This window comes from Amblyomma maculatum, chromosome 11 (assembly GCF_055883805.1).
Source record: "Amblyomma maculatum isolate TAMU_Amacu chromosome 11, ASM5588380v1, whole genome shotgun sequence".
Classification (NCBI taxonomy): Eukaryota; Metazoa; Arthropoda; class Arachnida; order Ixodida; family Ixodidae; genus Amblyomma; species Amblyomma maculatum.
The window spans coordinates 889,530-906,035 of record NC_139354.1 but is presented as its reverse complement, the minus strand read 5'-3'; the positions used below and the strand labels follow the sequence as shown (position 1 = coordinate 906,035).

Below are 16,506 nucleotides of genomic sequence, written 5' to 3'. Positions count from 1 at the left end.
TGGTATGTATATAGTAGAGTACTTATATGTATCAAATACATGCGAAAGCAGCTCTCCGCAATCAGCAAGCGCATAAAAGCTGACTTGAATTGCAAGATTAATGTTTCGGTGAGTATTTTTCATAAAGACTCTATTCGGCAACCTTGGAGATGAATGCTGTCGCAAACGGTTTTCGCACAAAACTTGTGACAATCTAAATGTTTGCAATTTGAAATCCTAGCTCTCAATACAGCAAAGGACTTAATTTTAGAATTAAATATCTGACCAACGAAACAGCTAAGTAAAATTTATGCAGTTGAAAGCAGAGGACACGTATAGCTGAAACACGGAAAAGAGTAAGGCGAGCAATCGCTATGTTGACAAAATTTAGGAAAAAACTACAATGTTTCTTCAGACTCCTGTTTTTTTTTAAACAACTCGTCTGAAAAAAAGAACCATTTTTCTTATTTTCTGATTAAACATGTTAGGGCATTTCTTCGTTATCATTCGCACAGACGGAATTTCTCAATGCACTCCTGTAATCCGATCAAAAGATTATATTCAAACAATTTGGATTTTGTTTTTGCTTCAATTACTTTTCCGAGCCTTAGCGCCGTACCTCAGCCCTTTGTTGGCAACGACTCAAACATAAGGCAATTTTATTTCTGTACGATTCAATTCCTCTAATACACCTCCTGCAGCGCCAAATCAACCAGATAACACAACTCATTCGTCGCATTTCAACCCGCAATCATGGCCTCAAGGAAAAAGACACTTTAAGACTCGTAGATGCCCTTATCGTTAGTCGACTAGCATACCACCTCCTCTACCATCACATCACCAAAACCCAACTCAATACATTTAACGTCCTACACCGCCCAGCCGTTAAAGCTGCCCTCCATTTACCTCGTCATACCAGTACGATTCGGCTCCTTCAATTAGGAATTCATAACAATGTTGAGGAGATCGTATAGGCGCACTCCAACAACGTCGACTCCACACAACATCTACAGGCACTCATCTCTTGCGCTCAATGGGCTCCAATACCCTTGCTCCCTCACCTCATACTCATATAGCCATCCCTCCTCATCTGCGGAGCCTCCTCGAGCTCAAACCCCTCCCACGAAATATGGATCCCGAACACCAGAAAGGCCGTCGCGCAGCCCGTGCCTCATAATTTTTCAAACAGTACTTTACACGCCAGGACATCATCTACATGGATGCTTCACATAATCCGGACATTCCTCACATCTGCACTGCTGTATTCACGGACATTCGCCGCTCAACATTCAATGCCGCCTCCATCCACTGCACTAGCATCACGGAGGCCGAATGATTGGCCATTACACTCGCAATTGCACACATCAGTCAGTTGCAGACTCAGCACACCACAATATGCACAGACTCCCAAACAGCATACAGATATCTACTGCGAGGAACCCACACTCATCTGCTAAAATTTTATCTACTCTACCTACCCCTCCCGATCCCATCACCATCACATGGGTTCTTGGGCACGAGAACATCCTCGGAAATGAGCGCGCTCATGCGGCTGCCCGAGAACTAAGCTTCCGGGCGCCGGTGGATGTCCTCCCCAACCTTCATTATACACCACCATCGAACCTCTTGACTACAATACAATTGTTCACTACTATCGTCGTTGCCGTGCCACGTACCCGCCACCACATCACACGCTTTCTCACATCGACAGCACGTACTGGCGACAACTCCAAAAACATTCGTTCCCATCTCCTCAATTTGCCCACATATTTCACCCCACGCACTTCCCACCATACTGCACCAAATGTAATGCCACCCCACCCACCCTCTACCATTACTTATGGGAATGCCCACATACCATCCGCGTTCCTCCCGTCAACCCCCCCCCCCCCCCCCCCCTGCTTCTGGGAGGCTGCCCTTCTAGCCACGCAACCTGCAGATCAGTTGCGGCTGGTCGAGCGGGCTAAGCTAGAAGGAACAGCCAGAGGGCTCCTGGACTAAAAGGTCCTCCTGGGAGTGTTTAGATTTTTTAAATAAAGTGTTTTCTCCTCCTCCTCCTTAATTCCTCTAAAAATTTGAAACAAAATATTTTTGCAACCGGGAGATTTTCGATTGCCGCAATTTCTTTTTTTTTCTTATAATCGCCTTTTATGGAGCTGAATTATGTGCTTGCACTATAGAAATCAGTATTAGGTACTGGTCACGATCCTCGTGTATCTCTGTAAGAAGATCAAGAAGTAGATCATATTGAAGCCCGCACAGACACAGCGTAAAACAACATTTTTAACAATATTGCTTCTTCATGTCAGGCATAAAAATGAGAATTTTTTGAACTGAAAAAAAAAAAAAAACTGAAACATTTGCATGTTTTTCGTTTTAGCTTTTTTGAATGACTGGTATTTGGAAATAAATGAAACCTTAGTAAATCTAATTGATTTAGAAAATATGTTTACATCTAAAATGAATATGTTTTTAATGTAATATATTCTGCAGTACTTATCGGCTCTTAACAAACGGTTCTGTGGATGTTGGATATGTGCACAGTAATTTAGGAGGCCATTTGCCGAGATAATATCCCTTTTACTATAAGCCATACTTATATGATGAAACATGCAGCTGAATAGGCTCAAGGACTACTACCACGTTCTACTGTATTATTGTCGCACACTTATAATTTCTATACCAGTCGTGGTTAACTACAGCGCAACTATGTTCTGATCCTCTAAAATCTAACAATCTTTGAGCAAATTTTCAGAGCCGAATTCTCGAATGTTATATACTACCTTCTATGCAATTTTTTTTTTAATTTAATTTCGGACAAGAAGGGACGTGAGGGTTAGTCTTCTTGCGTCGAAGTTTCTCAAAAATATCACTGGCCTTGAAGGCTATATATCAGGAGGGTTGCCCTTACACCTTATACTAACAAACTGCATATTGGGATGCAACCATTCGTCTAAAGAGAGAAACTATTGAAAAAAGAAGAAAAAAAAAACGTGCGCGCTATTGAAGGAATAGGAACACCCCTCTCCTGACCTTCTAGCAAGGCACTCTACCGATCACATTATTCTTGTCTTCATTGCTTTCACCTCATACGGAAACGACAAAACCGGAGCATAAAAGTGGAGTGGTTTGTAGGCAATTAGCTGAATCCATTTAGCTCAAGGTATTTCTAAATTCCTGCTGACATTTTCTTTTGCTTTTTGATGTCATCTATTTCTGAAACATAAAAATCCTGCCAAGGTTTTTAATTTAAATTAATCTAATCATGGAAGGTGAAATTTGTCTCTGGAATAGTTGGAACCAGTATTCTTGAGCTATAGCGTCTTTAATATGAATGCCCTGCAGGACAGTTCACTATGCAAAACTAGTATCGTGGAAAACAAAACCATTATCGAAGCGTAGGATGGCCAACAAAAAACGACAAAAACCATCATACTTCTTCTTTTACTCGCTAAATTTGAGACGGGTTATCCTGATAGCTTTCGGGACTTACGCGGACAATCGGGGCTTACGCGGTAATTATAAGCGTCTCAGGCTACTAGCCCCTAACCTTGTACGTGATGCGTTGCAAGTAACTGATAATCTGTAGTCAGTTATTCTGCTCTTTCTTCAATTGTTCTGTTAAATTTCACGAACGGTAACATTCCCACTAACGCAGTAAGTTTCGTGAAACTAGTTATGTAATTTGAACATAAATGAGATACCTTTTGTTCTAAAAGAAGATCCAACCTTTAGTGCAAATTTGGAAACCTCAACTTGCCTCTAAATATTAAGTCTACCTGAAAGTTTTTTTTTTATTTGTGACAGAGTGAAAACGAACCGGATATTGAGGAGCAGGATTGCGCATGGTCGTGTTAGTGTCCCGACCGTCAATTAGCGGCATGAGAAATAATACGCACTCAGAATATATAAGGACCCACCGCGCTGTCAAATGTCGTATGGCAAGAAGATGCAAAGGAAGGACAATCGCAAATCCTCATACTTCATACTCCTCTTATCAGTACACGCACTGAGACACTGTTTAGTGTAGGCACAAATATGCTGAAGAAAACAAATCTGAAAAATTGGCTAAAGATTTGAAACGTAAGCGATAAGCGGTGTTTGTAAGTGACCAAAAGGATACAAAATATGATCGACGCAGTACTAGTACTAGTTGATTTTGGTGATGGCAATAATGTTGGAATAAAAGTAACCAACAGCATTCGATTATTTTCTAGTAATTGCTGAATTATTCACCAGTGGCTGTAGGAACCACTACATTAAAATATATTTCACGTGGAGTAATTGCTATTGTAATAGGTCGCTTAATTTTTTTAATATTGATAAAACTGCCTATAGTTGATTAACCGCAAAGCGCATTAGAATAATTGTTTTTCGTACGTAGTTATTCTGGGTTGAAACGCATAATGCTTTTTGGCGAGAAATAATGTCCAGATATTTATGAGGTAGGAATCCAGCGGTCATAGATGGCAGCCCATAGCACTTTGATGCCCATATCAATATATCGTTAGTCGATGAAAATGCGGCCACATATAGCTAGTTAGCCAACCATAACGTGTAAAACGTTTATTGGGAAAACCTCATAAGGCTCATAGAGAAATTGTGGTGACGTCCCATCCACGTGACCGCAGGCGCGAATTTCAAACAAATTTTGATGTTCAAGTCGACGTCACGCTTGTAGTGAAAGTGAATAAAATCTCATATTACAATTTTTATGAATTTTAAGGTACGTAGCATTTATGTTACTGTGGCTTGGGTGCTCTATTCTGTGGCGCGAACTAGCAGCTGGCTAAGGGCCCAGATAATTTCGTCACCAGTTTTTGTCAAATTGTTTTCTAAGCCAATAAACTAAAATTGGAAATAAAAGGCGCCGCACGTATTACATAAGAGAAATCTTATAAAGCGATTGATTACCGCCTAAATATAATTTTACAGGTGAGGTTCGAACTCGCAACTCTTCGGTTCTAAGCTAGACACGGTAACCAGCAGGCCCCGTAACCGCACACTTCTCTCAACAAACCCGGATTTACCTGAATGTTTGAGCGAACCGTTCAAAATGTTTAAAAACGCAAGGAATTGAAAACAGGATATAATATTTTCAGAAACGAACTCTCAGTTTCAGCGATCTTAATTTACTACAGATTCATTTATTCAAACAGCTAATTAATTAAAACTCTCTAATTACCTTTTCCCTTAACCGCTGTTCGAGCTAGTGGGAATAAGGAATGCGGAGCCCGAACTAAACATGCCGTATCAGTTTTCGAAATGAAGGAAAATCATTTTCTCCAGCCCCGCAACGAAAGAAAATCCGCCGCGTTTTCACATACACCGGAAAGATAGGAGGTCCGCAGTGCTGTGTTGCCATGAAAACGGCGCCAAATTCAAACTGCTTGCTCTATTGTGCAACATAATGCACTTCAATTTGTTAAATCGCTCTAAAAAATACTAACCAAGTAGTTGCTAGTCATTGTTATGCGGGATCGAATCCCGGCCTCGGCAGCCGCTATTCCATGGTGGATAAAAGCAAAGCGGCCGTGTGCTGTACGATGTCAGTGCACGTTAAAGAACCCCCGGTGGGCGAAATTTCAGCAGACCTCTACTACGATGTCTCTCAAAGCCTGAGTTGCTTTGGGACGTTAAACCCCATAAATCAAACCAAAGAAAACTACGTTTTGGTGCAGCAAGCTTCAACACGATATATTGTACAAGCCCAGGACGTGTCACTGTTCGGCTTGCAGTTCGAATTGAACACCGCATTCACCTCAACCCGTCATGAATGGTCGTTAACTCTGCTGGGAATTTTCTGCGCGTCTAAGGCAACATGTTTCGGTTTGATACGGAAGAAAAGTGCCGGAATTTTATGCGCTGTAGATCTTCAGGAAATTCCATTTTCGTTGCTTCAGCATCACTTTTTGCATGGCTTCAAATTGACCATTGACACTAAACAGGAGCAGCTATAATTATCGAGGTAATGAAGAGCTTTAGGTAAATATTTGCATAATTAGAAGAGTTTTACGGCAAGTTGTGTTCGTTTATGCCGGAAATTCACTGCTGTAAAAAGTGTTTCTATCTTGAACAATTCCTCTCTTTAGGAATTTTAGCAACTGTTCGCTCAAAACATTCAGTATGCATACCGTGTGGTCGATGCATCTCGCAACAGAACTTAGGACGACAAATTAATGCTTTCTCCTTACCAACATGCAAATAGCGTTAAGCACTTTCCGCGTATACCTTAATTTCAATTTCTCTATTAAAGTATTACCAGTTTTCCTGAAAACTCTGGAAAGAGACAATAATTTTCAAATGCTATTTACGACAGGAAACAACTTACGATTTCGTTCTTGGCAATTACAAAAATGTGTGACAACTATGTATGTATATATATATATATATATATATATATATATATATATATATATATATATATATATATATATATATATATATATGTGAAATGAAATGAAATCTTTTATTTGCCATCAAATACAGATGGGGGGATTGTAGAAAAAAAGCTGTTCATGGACAGCTTGACGGGTCCACAATCCCTTCTTTTCCTTCGGCAGCATGGCAGCATCACATATGCACACATACTCTTCATTAAAACAAGTATACAGGTACATATTTAATATTATGTAAACATAGTAATCATTAGTTAATATTTATATGAAAACAATATAGAAACGCATTGTTACAAAAGCAAACAAAAACATCAGCAGGGTTAGACAATATTACATAGAAATCGAAAACATCTCCCGGAGGTCTTTGCAGGATGCCGTGAAAAGATCAAAACGAATTGAATTATAGTAATTTGAAAGTGATGGTATTATTAGGTAACTCTTTCCCTCTCTCTCTCTCTCTCTCTCTCTCTCTATATATATATATATATATATATATATATATATATATATATATATATATATATATATATATATATATATATATATATATATAAAGAGAGAGAGAGAGAGCGAAGGGTACGCTTCATTTAAAGAAACATTTTATTGGACTCGACGTTTCGACCAGAAGCTGGCCTTCATCAGGAGTGACTCCTGATGAAGGCCAGCTTCTGGTCGAAACGTCGTGTCCAATAAAATGTTTATTTAAATGAAGTGTACCCTTCGCTGTATATTTTTTTAAGCGACCAAGTACGTTATATATATATATCGGTGTGTGTGTGTGTGTGTGCGCGAGCGTGCGTGCGTGCGTGCGTGTGTGTGTGTGTGTGTGTGTGTGTGTGTGTGTGTATGTGTGTGCGTGCGTGCGTGCGTGCGTGCGCGCGTTTATTGCAGCGAAGTGTGCAGGTAATCTTACGTACTCGGAGCAACCTTAACATTCATTTTCTCTTTGGCTGGAAAAAAAACAGAAAGGAACTCTTTGGCTAGAAACAAACAGAAACGAACGACAGCTTTGAGCCTCTCATGAGCGAAACCGTTCGCAAATAGTAGTACTATTATTTGTGTTAGTATCGGTATAGAACAAAAAGCAGTCGCTCTTTCTAAATAGAGAAAGCTGTCCGGCATTCCTGTGGCCAGCTCCAGATGCGTGTATTTCTTGAAGAAAAGCCGTTATCAAATCCAAGCACGCGCAGACAAAAAAAAAAGGATTAACCAGAATGTTTTTTCCTCTATCTTTCCTTGCAGGAATGAAATCGTATGATGATCGTCATCAACAAAAAATTACAGAAGACTAAACAGCTTGTGCATTGTAATTCATCCCACTCTTTGTTCCTTCACGAGTGTGACGCTGAGCCCTTTTCACGCGGGAAAGAAATGAGCTGAGGAAGAGGAGGAGATGGGAGCCACCATGGAACTCACCGATGATGGAGATGGGCTTTCGCGCGAAGCGAAGCCGACCCCAGAATCCCAGGTACTTGCTCCGGCATCCTGCTGCCCAGAGCCGCACGCAGTACTCCATTCCGAAGAATACGACGAGAAAAATCTCCTGGAAAAGGGAAAGCAGACAAGAGGCGTTGGCGCGTGTTTAGTAAATTCTATACTTTTCTTTCTCTCATTCGACCCGTTCCTTCTGTCCTGCATCCACAGCTATATTTTTATCTATTTCAAAACTTCATCACAGAACTTCACCTAGCTCATTCGGATAGCTATTTCTATTAGCACGCGTCAATATCCCAGTCATTCCGGTCATAACTAAGTAAATAAAAGAGTGCCTAAGAAATATAAAAAGGGAAGCACCGCAGTCATATGCCACCCAGATATCATGCCTCAATTATAATTTTTATTTTTTAGACAAGACGGGAGTCATGACTTCATTTTTTGTTTTGAGTGAGAAAAGTAAGCGGCCCCTGAAACATTACGTGCGGTAAAACCTAATGCCAGAAATGCCTATAGATAGTCTCTGTTAGAATTCGAGTCAAGTTTACAAGCAGCCTATAGTTACAAGGTTACAAGCAGCAGCTTGTTTAGAGGAAGTATTTAGAGACTTGGAATGGGAGCAGTTAGGGATAAGGGTAGATGGAGAATACCTCAGTAATCTGCGATTTGCTGATGACATTGCCTTGCTAAGCAACTCGGGGGATGAACTGCAAATAATGATTGATGACCTAGACAGAAAAAGTAGAATGGTAGGCTTGAAAATCAATATGCAGAAGACTAAGGTAATGTTCAACAGCCTCGGGAAGGAACAGCAGTTTACATTAGGTAGCGAAATACTGGAAATAGTAGGCGAATATGTCTACTTAGGACAGGTAGTAACCGCAGATCCAGACCATGAAAAGGAAATATCAAGAAGAATAAGATTGGGATGGAGCGCATTTGGCAAGCACTCGCAGATTATGACTAGCAGCTTACCGGTATCGCTCAAGAGGAAAGTGTACAACAGTTGCATCTTGCCTGTACTCACCTATGGGGCTGAAACGTGGAGGCTAACCAAGAGAGTTCTACTTAAGTTGAGGACAACCCAGAGGGCTATGGAACGAAAAATGGTAGGGGTAACATTAAGAGATAGAAAGCGTGCAGAGTGGGTCAGAGAAATAACTCAAGTTAATGACATTCTAGTGGAAATTAAGAAGAAGAAATGGACATGGGCAGGACATGTAGTGCGAAGAGAGGATAACCGATGGTCGCTGAGGGTAACAAACTGGATTCCAAGGGAAGGAAAGCGTAGCAGGGGGAGGCAGAAAGTTAGGTGGGCGGATGAGATTAAGAAGTTCGCAGGGGTCAAGTGGATGCAGCTAGCACAGAACCGGGTTAAGTGGAGAAATATGGGAGAGGCCTTCGCCCTGCAGTGGGTATAATCAGGCTGATGATGATGATGATGATGATGATGATGATGATGATGATAGTTTGCGAATAATTCTTAGAAAGTTCTCTGCTCGACCGCTCGCAGCCGATTAGGGCGACACCTCCTAGCGGGATTCCACCCCTCCCTCTCCCGTCCCCTTTCTCCAATGACGTCATCAGGGCTTCCTGGGTGCCCAACTCATTGGAAGCTCCGAAGTGACGAAGGCTGGACAGGTTGTGGTGGGGCGTCGTACATCGCGTCTTGTTTCTTTTTTTTTTTTTTTTCATTTTGTCTTGCGCTCCGAAGTACGCTGAGTTGCGATGGGAGAGAGCAGCATCATTTCTATCACCGACGTATTCGGGCCTAATAAAGCCAGCTTAATATTTTTATCGTTGCGGAGAGACCTGATAGGATTCCGATTGCTTGTGCGCGTTTTCTAGTTTTAGTAGATAGCTTTTCAGAGGCCCTCTAAGTGGCAATGACGATGTAAGTTGTGTTTTACTTGCGCGCTCTAATTGGGAAAGATATCGAAATTGAACCTCAAGTAGCCTATTATGTTCACGTCCCCGTTTATTTATTTCTCCAATACAGCCAACTTCAGCGTTGGGGTGCTGGTATCTCGGTGAACCAGAAGCGTTCAGTAATGCCGTGATCTCCGCACGACGAGAAATTTGATTCGGTAACTTACTCCCTGTGACGTCAAAGCATAATTATTAAAAACATTCTTTATTTTCATAACACAAGAATGCACTCGTTATTTTCTGTACAGCAGCATCGAACAAACAGGCTTTCTTTCGACCGTCGCGCACACTGCAAATTTTCGCACCTTTTCAAGTTCCTTTATGTCACACACGGAGCATGAGCAGACAAACTAGGTGCATATACATAAACAAATCTTCGGCTAGCTCAATAATAAAGTCTTCTGAATAATAATTACCAGCGGCCAAATCTGTGGCCTCTGCTAGGCAATGAAATAACAGTAGTTAAGAAAAGTGAAAGGAGAAAGGGATATGATAGGATTCGCACAGATTATTAACATTGCCATTACATCTATTGACATCTTTTTAGAAATATACGCAAGCCACTTAGGCGTACCTTAATGTCGAAAGATGAGAGAGAAAAGCGTGAACGTTAAGGAAAGGTGCGGCGTACATCCGGGCTTTTTCTATGGAATCTCCATTGAAAGAACACGTGAGGTCACATGATACCTGTTTAACAGTCACCATTGGAATGTAGTATTTAGGGAAATGCGGGGAACAATTCAGTAGGTTATATCGTACCAAGAAAATCGGATCAATCAATTTCACAAGCAAATTAGGAACCACTGGCGTCGACAGCATTTTTCTTCTAAAGAGGAGCAGGCAAGTAGTCCCAAGAGAATGTGAGTTGGAAACAGTTACTGCAATGCTGAAACCATTCCCAGACTAGAAAGCACGCTGCACTACCAGTCGAGGATTTCGGGCAATGCGTGATAAAATGACGTTATGCTTAACATGGTAATCTATTCATTGCGCAAAAAGGCAGACGCACTCCGCGGGATCTACTAACCAAACCTTTTTGTTCATTTTGAAGTACCAACTAGTAAACATACGCTAAAGCTAGTTGCTTTAGCTGAGTTGCTTCAAAACCACGATGCTGCTAACACACTGCATACATTATGTCAAAAGATTTGGACAACCCTGCAGTGGCCGCAGGATTGGAGGAGGTCAGTTTACATCCCCATTCCAAAGAAAGGCAGTGCCAAAGATTGTTCCAACTACCGCACGATCGTGCTTATTTCGCATTCTAGCAAGGTGATGTTAAAAATCCTGCAAGGTAGGCTGCAGCAGTATGTGGATCGGGAGCTTCCGGACGTGCAAGCTGGGTTTCGCAAGGGCAGAGGAACTAGAGACCAAATTGCCAACCTTCGCTGGATCATGGAAAAAGCAAGAGAGTTCCAGAAACCCATTTACTTCTGCTTTATTGATTATGCGAAAGCGTTTGACTGCGTAGATCACAGCAGATTGTGGCAAGCTCTCCAAGAGATGGGAGTTCCAATTCACCTCATCTGTCTCCTCAGGAACCTTTATGAAGGGCAAGAGGCCACAGTCAGAACTGGGCATGGTCTTACTGATTGGTTTCCAATTGAGAAAGGGGTGAGGCAAGGCTGCATACTGTCGCCCTGCCTATTTAACCTATATGCGGAGTGCATCATGAGGAAGGCCGGTCTGGACGAGTCTTCAGCTGGAGTGAAAATTGCTGGGAAACGTATCAACAACCTTAGATATGCGGATGATACCACTTTAATGGCAGAAAGCGAAGTGGAACTCAAGAGACTTCTGATGCGCGTACAAGAAGAGAGTGAGAAGTTTGGGCTTAAACTGAACATTAAAAAGACGAAGATCATGGCGTCTTGCCCTATCAAGTCCTGGAGCATCAATGGACAAGAAGTGGAAGCTGTGACAGATTTTCTGTTCTTGGGCGCCAAGATTACCTCGGAAGGAGACTGCAGCCATGAAATTAGGAGACGCCTGCTTCTGGGAAAGAGAGCAATGGTTAGCCTTGACCGCCTAGTAAAGAGCAGAGACATTAGTCTGCCAACCAAGATCCGTATAACCCGTGCTATGGTCTTTCCAGTTGTGATGTATGGATGCGAGAGTTGGACTGTGAAAAAGGCTGACCGCCGAAGAATTGACGCGTTTGAATTGTGGTGCTGGCGAAGACTCTTAAGAGTTCCTTGGACTGCCAGAAGATCAAATCAGTCGATATTGTCGACCATAAACCCTGAATGCTCATTGGAGGGTCAAATTCTAAAGTTAAAGCTCAGCTACTTTGGTCATCTGATGAGAAGAGAGGAGTCGCTGGAGAAAGATTTGATGTTGGGAAAGGTTGAGGGTCGCCGGAGAAGGGGTAGGCAGCGAACGCGATGGTTAGATGGCATTCTTGAGGCATTGCAGATGAAGCTATGTGATGTTAAGAAGATAGTGAGAGACCGGAAAGCGTGGCGTGACATGGTCCATAGGGTCACGAAGAGTCGGACACAACTGAACGCCTGAACTGAACTGAACTGAACTGAAAGCTAGTGCGGAAAACTCTGCTAAGGATTCTAGATTTCCTCGTGGCCAGTGCTTCGAGGTTGCATGCCTCGGTTTTGAAATTCACTCATCAGTGTCAAGGGGCGTTATGATCATTTTCTTCTTTTCCCCTCTCACAGTAGCTCAGCGGTTAAGATGCTCGACTAAGGGACCGGGAGATCTGGGCTCCATCCAGGCAGTGGCGTACGCGCTTTAAAAAAAAAAAGCAGAACGCAATGCACCAATGTAACGTAGGGTGGGGAAACTTTCTTCTTTTTTTTTTTCTTTCAAATCGAGAATACGTACTCAAGATGCATTCCTCAGCACCTTTGCTAAGCTGTTAGTAGAATTGAGACATTTAGAAGCCCTGTAATTATGTTTGCCGCTTGCAAGACGTCGCATTTTTCTTTATAGTCCCCAACCCTCGGGGCAAAACGAAAGATCTCGTGGGACAAAACGAGGCGTCTTGTTGAATTAAAGAGATGAAAAATCTCACTTCTTGCACTCGAGTGCTATAGAAGTGCATTTCATGGTCCCTTACGCGCCCTTTGTGAGCCCGCTCTTGACATATTCTGCTTCGAGTCTACTTAGGTCAGAGAAGCTGCGCTACTCCGTAATGATTTGCCGAGGAGACACTCCACGCCACATCTGCTTCCGAGAATTTAGCTGAATGTTTTCTTGGTATAGAAATATCTTGCGATTGAACACATCCAAGTTTGTCGTTAGCCTATACGATTTCGCGTTTCGTTTCCATTTGGTTTCGTGGAGGTGGCGGAAGCATATCGAAGCCCCTTTAGGCGGCGCTGACATCGGTTGTTATGCGAATGGGTGGGAACACCGTTCAGTTTACAGCTGTTCTACCGGCGAGTGAACGTAGAGTACCAGCCATTCCTCATGCGAAATTAATACGCGCGCTTTGAGAAACACAGATTCGTGCGCTTGGCTGGCACTGTCTGTCTTCCCGCGGCCTAAATGATTTGCACATGAGGTAACTGCCACTGATGAAGGGTCTGTAAATGTTGGCAGTTAGGCATAAGGCTTAAGGCAAATAAACCAACGAGATCACCCCGGTACTCGTGTTCACTCATTAAGGATGTCTGGGTATTGTCACTGCTCATGCTTTCACCCGTACAGCGTCACCGAAGTGCATGGTGCGAAGTGCAGGGAAGTACGGAGGTGTGACCTTGCCGGCTGCAGCGAAGAGCGGCTTTTCGAGTTGTTGGCGAAGGACTGCTAGTGGAATCTGCGTGCAACTAGTTGCTCGGGAAGTCAGAAAGAGTAAAGGTCACATGACCACTCAACATCGGTGTAGTGACGTCAGTCCGGCGCAAAAGTTCGAATTTACAATATAGCCATAGAAGCCGACCTTGAAGGAGAGCCAATCGCTCGATTACTCTCCAGGTAAGTAACTCCATGGGCATTTCTTGCGCTCCTCAGGTAACCTTCCACTACAGCAACTCAAACTACACATGCATAGCTCTTCCTTCTTTACAGCGTTTTCATTCCTCTTAGTAGAAACAACGGCGAAATCCTATAAGAAGCAAACTGGCACTCATTCTCCTTTCAGGGGAATATAGTGCGGTAACCATCTACTATCAATTTAAACTGTAGCAAACACACTGTTCGACCCTGAGCTTCGTTAAGGATCGCGGTGCGCATTGACAAAAATGAGGTGTAGGAGAACGCAGCGTCCGCGTAATTAACACCGTGCGAGATCAGGCATTGCTTTGGCTATTTCTTTTCCTCTTTTGATTTGCTTCGAGGGGGTCATCCGTTTGTACATATCCCAAACATTCATGTAATCAGGACGTTCAATCTCAAATCAAGCAGTGTTTGTTGCCTTTTCGCAACGGTAGCGATTGCTGAAATCGGCGAGGCTGACACATCCATTTCTTGATATTTAAGAGAATGTAATGCAAAGGGAGGCGATTTGACTGTGCGCTAAGTCACAATTTGGAGCCCAAGGGAAGGGAATCCTAGAAGGGGGCGGCAGAAAATTAGGTGGGAGGATGAGGTTAGAGAGCTTGCACGGGTCAAGTGGATACAGCTAGCACAAGGTAGGATTATTTAAAGGAATCGGGGGAAGGCATTTGCCTTGCTGTCGATTGGATTGGATTGGATTGGATTCGTACTGAGGCTTCCTTTTTTTACCAAATAAACCATAAAGGTCCTAGCCAAGTCAATTTCCTTCTGTGACGGAGTCTGTCCTGCCGTGTCGCAAGCCCACCAACACCATTTATCTGGTCAGCGATATAGTCGATATAGCCCGGCTGATGATGATGATGATGAGGATAATGATGATGATGAATTATTTACTAGACTCAGTCGGTATTGAAATGCCGTTCAAAGGCTACATTTGAAAGATGATTTTTCCTAGCAAATATCTCATTATTCGTTAATGTAGTTGGCATGTTCAGGCCGCAGCTTACTGCTCTAACTACTACACTTTGCCAGCTAACCTTACCGCACAACTGATACACACTTAACCTTTGGAAAACACGGCTTCCTTTGTGGTGTAATGGGTGCAATGTGAACTTGCCGACAAATCAGCCTGGATGCTTTTAGTTTGCCTCAACCATAGATTGCACCTCTTACGGCGCCTTAATGATAGCAATTGTCCAGTGACACGTGACAACTATGAATATGGTTTCCAACCCTTTATTTTCCTCCCACGGCCCCAAGCCTTGCTACCATCACCAACAGTCTTCTTACTCTGTCTTTTTGGTGCAACACCATCCTGAAATGTTTCGTCTGTGTGGAAGACAGGTAATGAAAAAAATCTCGCTATCGTTTATATTTATATGCTGAAAGGTTCGTACTGGCGGCAGCATGGAGGTAAGTATAAATTTATAATAGTGAAAACTTGGTCGTGTCTGTCGTTCGATCCCAGTAAAGTGCTCAGACGCACACAAAGGAGCACACATGTGAGCTCAGGCCGGCTATGGTTGGAAGCAATAAATGACAATAAAAACAGCTCTCCTAGAGGTCGTGAAAAATTGTAACATTATAAACTCTGACCCCTTCAAGACTTTCCTGAAATCCTTGACCGTGAGAACCTGACGTCTTATCACATGACGACTGATTTCGCGCTGTTCACGGATATCAACTCATAACTGCCCTGCAGCCTCAAACTTTCGTCACATTTGTGGACGCAGTATCAGAAAAAAGACGACGCTCCTTCAAGTACTAACAGTTCATGCCGGCGTGCGTAAGCCTCCTCTCTCGCAGCATTCTGCTACGAAAACTGTTGTGGCGCCGCCATTTCGCGTGTGGGTATTAACCCCTCCGCTGCTACGTTATGAGTGAGCAACTTCAGTTTCGCCTGTTTTTGTGAGAATGATTAGGCCGCAGTGTTCACCACACAACACGATGCCCGCGCGAACTCATTCTGGCATGCAGCGCCATCTAATTTCAGTCATGCGAAGCTCCTCACACGCCTCGGAGTACACATGAACTGCCTGGAAACCTGCGATAATCAGTTTTCCCTGGAATATAGCTGCGAAACAGCGCTACCCGAAGAAAGCGTTGGCACGGTCGTCGCCGCAGACATAACGCGCCCGTGCGATAGCAAATAATTTATAACCTCGTGTTGGCTTCAAAAGAAACGCTGCTGCCCAGTTGTTCATGCGATGAGTCCCCATTTACTTGCGCAGCACGGCTCGCAGCTATAGAAACAGCAGTGCCGGCCCACAGCGATGCCTGCGGTGTTCCCACCCGAAAAACGCCACACCATCAGCGTCGACATGGTCTCCTTCCACCGCGCAGTACTGCAGATTACGAATGTTTTGATAGCAACAGTGCCAGGCCGTTCCTTTCTTTGCAACTGAAAAAAGGTCCACCGGTAGCAACGTTTGCAAAGTTGTTGGCTACCCACATAAAAATAAAAACCTAATAATCGAAAAAGAAACCGGGAATGAAAAAATATGAAAACTCATCTAGTGTCGCAATTAGCGCAGAAACCGCACTAGGGGTTTTACATTTTTCCAGTGCAGTTTCTGCTGTGCTCTGAAAGCTGTTTTTTTATTTTTTTTTTTACTTTTGTGTTGTATATAGGTTTTATAACCATAGCTATGCATTTCGGCATATTCGCATGCCTGGTTGTTTTAGTAACTGCAGAACTCTCCAACCATCACTTTTTTATTTTAAATGTGAATTAGGGCTTGTTGTATGAAGCTGTAAGCAAACCAAAGTAGATGAGAGAAGGGGACGAATGCAGCAGTGGGAGTGGGTGTTA

At 42.9% G+C, this 16,506-nt stretch overlaps 1 protein-coding gene across 1 annotated transcript in view; it reads right to left on the bottom strand.

The window, feature by feature from the left end:
- LOC146172637 (potassium voltage-gated channel subfamily KQT member 1-like) overlaps positions 1-16,506 on the bottom strand; it is a 199,384-nt gene that overhangs the window by 119,792 nt on the left and 63,086 nt on the right. Inside the window, exon 4 of the mRNA XM_084585629.1 lies at positions 7,794-7,920. Within this exon, the coding sequence (XP_084441755.1) occupies positions 7,794-7,920 (127 nt within the window). The remainder of the gene's footprint in view (positions 1-7,793; positions 7,921-16,506) is intronic.